The sequence below is a fragment of the Marasmius oreades genome, chromosome 1, assembly GCF_018924745.1.
Source record: "Marasmius oreades isolate 03SP1 chromosome 1, whole genome shotgun sequence".
Taxonomy (NCBI): Eukaryota; Fungi; Basidiomycota; class Agaricomycetes; order Agaricales; family Marasmiaceae; genus Marasmius; species Marasmius oreades.
Window position 1 is genome coordinate 2528744 of NC_057323.1, and position 6588 is coordinate 2535331.

Sequence of the window (6588 nt, forward strand, 5' to 3'; positions counted from 1 at the left end):
GGCAAGAGAAGAGTGGGAGACTAAGGCAGTCAAAAAAAGTCCTGTCCTAGAGTAAGCAAACTTTGTTTTCTGTTCGTCATTCCTCTCTTATACTTCAAGCAGGAACCAGCATGGGCTTGAAAAGGGCCTCAGAGCAATCGTTCAAGCGATTTTGCAGTCAGGTTTAGTCGGTGATGCAGGGATCACCGTGGTGATGTGTTTTAACAAGCAAGCAGAAGACGGCCTACTGCCCTGCATGTCCACTTCTCAGTGAGTTTGGATGTTCGCTTTTGGCCCTTCTCTGAACTCTGGCTGACATTATTTGAAGTTTCAATCAATGGTCGGGTTCTATCGAGAAGATTGGGGATGGTGATGTATGGCAGTATTGCAAGGATCTTGTTGTGAATATGGAAGAGAAATTCATTGATTGTGTACAAGGAAACTGTAAGTTGCCTTTGGTCTTAGATCCTTGTTTCCTGAATGCTTTCTTACAGAATTCGACATTCTTAACCTGGCAACCGACATCTCTACCGATTCCAATGGCAAAGCACGATTCCCTGCCATTCTCATGGACAATTTCAGACCAGTCGACTTGTGCCAGATTCTTGCAGATTGGATGACTACGTTATGGGGTGAGCATGCATGTTTCTCATTCTCGTTGCTCAGAGGCTGACCATTGTCTACAGTACAAAGTGGGCAGAGGGCGCCTGTTTGATATGCAGAGATAGAGGCCACCCCCGGTCACTTCTTTGATCCTCTCCAGCTACCGTTTGCTATGCAACTCAGTGACCCTACGGACAAAAACAAAATCTCCAGTGCTGACATCACCAACCTATCCTCTCACCTTGTCAACAACTATACACTCAATGGTCAAGTCTTCACCCTTATCCCATCAGAACAAGCAACAGTAAAAGATAATGCTTATATGACCTACGACAACGTTTCTCATAGTCAACGTAGCAACAACAAACAGGTTGAAGGGAAGAATGGCGTGGATGCTGAAGTGGGTCAACACAGTCAGGACAAAGGGAAAGCTAAGGCCTACGACAACTCCTCTGATTCATCGACAGATTCTGAAGAATCCGAAGAATTGGAATCTGATGGCAATGAAGAGCACCACCACAAGATTGGGGCCAACGATGAACAGGAGGAAGACGAGGAGGAAGACGAGGAAGACGAGCTACCTAGTCCCTGCAATCGCAAACTGGAAGACACTGTAGAACAAGTAAGTCTTTGCCATGTCTACAAGTGTTTCAGGTTAATGTTCAACTTATAGGGACCTACTACGCTGTACCATTCTTTGCCCCCTGTAGTAGAAAAGGTAGATCCTCAATCCATTCACATCCGATTCAGTTATGGAAGCTGATGTTTGTGTTATAGGGACCACACCCTATGCAATGCCAATCTCATCTGACCCCAACCCCTGCTCCAGAACCCCCTATTCCGCTGATCGATATTTCTTTTGACGTTGATCAAGATGCTGAGCAGACAACAGTCAAGGTGAAGAAAAACAGCCGCAACACATCAATGACTGTACCTCCCCGGACTCGAGGTGCTGCTAAGGCAGGAAAACTGGAAGCCGAACAATGTCGACCATCCTGTTCAGCAGCAGGGAAAGTAAAAGAGAAGACCACAGAGCAGTATGGGCTAAAGCAAAACTGGGGAGGACCATCAGGCACTATTGGAGCCAGCGCATGTGGGAATATGGCAGGATCTAAGAGGAAGAGAAACAAAGCACAAGGTTCAGGGCAGGAGAGGGTTCAGAAGAAGTCGAAAAGGATGTAGCATTTCCCATTTCATATTGTATCTTATCCTGTCTTATCTTTCCTTTTCCTTTTTCTTCTTTCTTTCTCTCTTTTCTTTCTTTTCCTTGTTGTTTCTTTTGCTTCTTACCCTGGTAGATTACCAAATTTATCTTTGTATTTATCTTTTTATCTTTTCTTATCTTTCTTTGTTTTATGTTACTTTACTTATCTTACTTTCCCTTTCAAGTATCTAAGAATTAATGGTGTAAAGCAAGGTCAAATATTGTGGTATCTTAAGTAATATATACTTAAGATTTCTTAAGATTTTTTCAGTGTGATATAGGATAAGTTTACCTTGGAGTAAGTAGAGCGGTAATTCTCTCGGTGAGTGTACTTTTTCTATTGCTTTCCTTACTTCTTTCTGAATCTTTCTTAGTGTTGCAGTGACTCTCCGAGAGTCTTCAACGTCAGCTTGAAGCTTATGAACTTGCTCACGCTGCACAGATTGCAGCTTATTCCTCGGCTCGGACGCTCTCAAAGGATATCCTTGAATCCCAGCGTCTCTTGCACCTAGACCCTGTGGCTGTCCTTCAGGGACTTCGGGAGGATGCTAACTTTGAGCTCTCTCCTGACCACTTGAAGATGTTGGCTGGTGCTCTCGGTTGGCCCTTACCTCTTGCTGCGGACTCCAGTCTTCATTGATGGGACAACGATCACTTTATCCTGACGTCTCCTGATAACACTATCCTAGCAGAGGCCAAGGTTCCAGAATCATCTCAGCTCCCTCCTGTATGTTCTATTTCTCCCTCTCTTTTAACTGTGTTCTAACCTTTATGCTAGCTTCCTGTCATTCCATCTTCCGTGCTTTTAGAGTCTTTCCATCCAGCCAAGACTTCTAAGCAAGTTAAACAGGCAGATGTAGACGACAAGAGCGTCGAGAGCAACATAGACGAGGGTGTCGAGGAAACTGCTAGTGAGGACAACGATGAGGAGGGTGCTGCTGTTCGTGCGAGCGATGGTGTTATCGAGCCGAGTGACGAGGAACTCGAAGCTTTACCCGTTCTCCCCGTTCCTGTAAGTAATCTCATTCTTTTTAAACTTCTGTTCTTATTTCTTCCTCAGGGGCCGCTTCGCTCTTATTGTGACTCTGAGTGAGTGGAGTCTACACCTATCGCGGCTCCTCCTACTTCACATGCTCATCCTTGACCTGGTTCGGAATCTCCCGCTTCAGAGGCTGGTTCAGAAAAGCCGATTTCAAAGAGAGCTCTCAAGAAGTGTTGACAGCACACTCATCAATTAAGGGGGGAGGGGAAGGACTAGTAAGTGCCCTAGTTCTCTTTTTCTCCATCAATGTTAACTTCCCATTATCTACAGAGCTCAATTATCGCTGGGTTTTTGTTTGTGGGTCTTTTGTGGCCCCTATCATTTCACCTTTGTCTTTGTACGGACTTCTTTTATAGCCGTAGTTCTCTTAGCTTTTTTTAAAGCTAGATTTTCTTGTACCACTTTCTTGATTTCTTGTGTATTTTCTAGTCCTATTTCTTGTATAGTATGCTAGTCATACTTGAATTTTGTGTATTGGTACTCCTGCCCTTCTAGGGCCTCAAAAATGTATTTCTTTTTGCCTGACTCTCTGATCTAAGGAGTGAACTAAGTTCCAACCTCTTAAGTCAACCCAAAAGTTCGAAGTTCAAGAGCTCGCGCTTTTTGCGATCGATGATCGATCACCCCTAGCTCTCTTCTTCTATTGTTGTAATGATATTCTGGCTACTGGCTAGCTCACAGCTTGCGTTCCTATGTTCCATCTTTCTTATCACTTAAGCGATGGCTAGAGAACAGCTCTGCACCCCGTTTTGGCCTCGTTTTGGCCTCATTGTAATAGCCCAAAATTCTAACTTCTTTGTCTTTCGGCTTATCGGGCTAGTCATGGGTACCATCTCCCCCAAACAAAAGAGAAGTCAACTCCGTTTGACTTGTAGCTCTGTTAAACGAGCAGTAATGTACCAAAGAGTCCAAAAACGTGCTATCAATTTCAAGGCTATAAAAGCTCGCACCACTCTCAGCTAGACTTCAGAACTTAGTTCTATCACACTCGTTTCTTCTCTATCGCTCTCCTCATCTAGTATGCCTCCTTCCAGTGAATTCATGCCACCCCAGGAATGGGTTAAAATTACTCAACCTATTTTCTGAAGTATTTCAGACGCTCGCCCTCTCAAGACTGCATTCCTTGCCAAGCTGTTCTCTCAGAACATCCTCGACACTCTGGTATGCTCGTTCTCTGTCCTGGTTCCGAATGCCAGCTCATTATTATGACACACTGGCCCATGGCTGCAAAGTTCTCCTGTAGCCAAGGACGATACCGCGTACGATTTGTACTTGTTCGGCTTCAACATGGTCCACTTCAATGTGGACGAGTTCAAGCTCGAGAACCTTTCGTACTTCGAGAAGGCTAGGACCTTTATTGTGGAGATGCAAGCCATCTGGCACAAGGTCCCTTCTCAATAGCGTAAAGCTGTGAGTTTCTCTATGTTTTCTTCCTTGTTGTTTATGATCTCAAATGACCAATTTTTAGGGAGCTAGTTCTTCTACTTCTGTTCCTGCTATCGAAGTCTCTGATAGTGAGACCGCTGATAACAAGGTAAACCCTCCGCTAGCTCTCCTGTGTTTCTCCTCGCTAATTGTTCTCTCCAGAATGGTGACATCAAGATGAAGGACGCACCTAAGGATGCTCTCAAGGTCCACATCTCCAAGAAGAGGGAGAGGGAGGTGAGCTATCCTATTTTATATCTTAGGAGCACTATGCTAAACCGCTTCTTAGGTCAACATTAAGAGCTCTAATAAATGCACATGCTTTAACAAGCCTGGCGTCAATCTTCTTCTTGAGTCTGAGGGTGAGTACCCTCCTTGGTCTCATCCCTTATTCCTTTCCCGCTCCAGTTCTTACAAACACCTGTTGGACAGAGGAGTTGAGATGCAGACAGTCTACTCAGCTCTCTGTACTCAAGGTCATAGCCAGCATGCCAGCCCATTTTGGCCTGGACTCGCTGTCTGTGTCTGACCTCACTGCCATTCAGACTCTTCTATGAGCCGAAGTGAACTCCTCCGCCTTCACTATTCTGCATCAAGGAGCTGCATACAAGGCCGCCTACGAGAAGCTAGTAGAGGTAAACCGCATCCAGTGAGAAAAGGTCAACCTCACTTTCAGCGAACCATCAGCTACATTGACATCCCCTCCCACACTCCCTACATCAGGAAGTACTGAGAGCGTTGAGTCTCCTATGGAGGCCATTCAGTAGCTAGCGCTTTTCCCTTGCAGCTAGCTTTGTCATCAAATGGTTAGCCCTTTGGTTCAGTAGTTAGATATCTCATAGCATCCGTAATATTCCCCGTCATATCTAAAGCTGTCCATAGCTATAAACAGATCCACTCTTTTGAATATACTGTGTTGACTGCTCTACTTTCTTGCCCTCATCTATCTGGGAACTGTAGTTTCGAGCTTTTTATCCAGCAAAAGGCACCTTCTGTAAGCGCCTTTTTATATAATAAAATGGACCTTTTTCTCCTTAGAAGATCTTGTTATTCTCTTAGGTGTCTCATCTCTCAGTAAATTCTCCTCTTCTTCTTCATCCTCACTAGGTAAATCCACATTTTCATCCGCTAGTGAACCTTCACCATCTGTTTTTAAATTTTGTGCCCTTGAGAAGATGTAATCTATTCCAGATTCTTCTTCTTCTGAGTCTTCTTTGTTGGCTATAGCATCTAGCTCATCCTTAGATAGCTGTATGAGGTCCTTAATTTCTTTGGGAAGTTCCATATGATACCTTTGTTAAGGACGTGCGGAATGACTCGGAACTGAACGGAACCAAAGGGAGAAACAATAAGATAAGATATAAGATATGTACTGAAGGATATACTAGAAGAGGAATGATCTAAGATGAAGAGAGGAAAGAAACGGAGTTGATCAGAGTGTGTCAGAGAGCGACAAGGAGAGCGAAGGAGATAGTGAAGAGAATGACGGAGTCTTGACAGTAGCCAAAGTTATTGGACAACGGCTCCCTGAGTTGAACTGCCTTAGACCAGGTCACTGGGAAACCAGAGTTGAGTTTAATTCTAAAGAATGTAACTACTAAGTCATACATCTTATATAGGATAGAAATGTACAAGGTCCAAGACGGAGGGAGTAGTCGAATCCGCATTTGGACCGCCGACTCCCAAGCCAATAGTCTAGGCTTTAATGGGTAGTACGGAGATTAAGGTAAGTGGAGTAAGTAAGAATAGAATGAAAGTGATTGTGACCAGTCGGTTCGGATCAGACCGGCATGGATGTAACAGTATCCCCCTCTTAAGGTTCTTGCCCTCAAGAACCTTTCTGAGATGGAAACCGAGAAATGAAATAAATCGCAAGTAGTTCGGAAATAAATGGAGCCCGAAGAGGCGTAAAATCGTAAGGTAATATGATCGAGTGATAACCGATCAGCCAAAGCGAGACAAACATGAAAAAGTGATATAAGGCGTACCATGAAAATTTCAAAGTCCAATCTTCCTTGTCCTTCCTCCGCATCTTCTCTCAATTTACATCTTAGTTCATCATGTCCAACATCGTCCAGCCCCCTCCCCACCTCGATTTACCCGTCTACAAACCGACATTTAAGCGCAAGCCTTTCAACGAGTCAAAACCTGATCAGACACTGAATATTTTTGATGAAGACGAGTTCGATTGTGCTCGGCCAGATGGGATTCTGAGGAAGGAATGGGCTCGAAAAGTGGAAGAAGAACAAGAGAAGGTGTGGGAAGAGTCAGAGGCTGAAAGGCGCTGACAGCTCGAAGCGTGGTGGATGGAGGAGCAGCAGAAAAGGGAAGAGGA

General features: G+C 44.5%; 2 protein-coding genes across 2 annotated transcripts; both read left to right on the forward strand.

The window, feature by feature from the left end:
• Positions 1–235: 235 nt before the first annotated feature.
• On the forward strand, positions 236–1978 carry E1B28_000802 (uncharacterized protein; the record flags this gene model as incomplete). The annotated part of the gene is made up of 8 exons (XM_043146669.1): positions 236–249; positions 308–348; positions 474–611; positions 666–688; positions 743–1204; positions 1256–1300; positions 1360–1760; positions 1972–1978. The coding sequence occupies 8 exons, from the start codon at positions 236–238 to the stop codon at positions 1976–1978; spliced, it is 1131 nt and encodes a 376-aa protein (XP_043015372.1).
• A 388-nt stretch (positions 1979–2366) lies between these two features.
• Positions 2367–3190, forward strand: E1B28_000803 (uncharacterized protein; the record flags this gene model as incomplete). Its single annotated transcript, XM_043146670.1, has 7 exons — positions 2367–2415; positions 2476–2513; positions 2565–2798; positions 2847–2875; positions 2956–3043; positions 3099–3125; positions 3185–3190. 7 exons carry the CDS (start codon positions 2367–2369, stop codon positions 3188–3190), a joined length of 471 nt encoding a protein of 156 aa, XP_043015373.1.
• Between the last annotated feature and the right edge of the window lie 3398 nt (positions 3191–6588).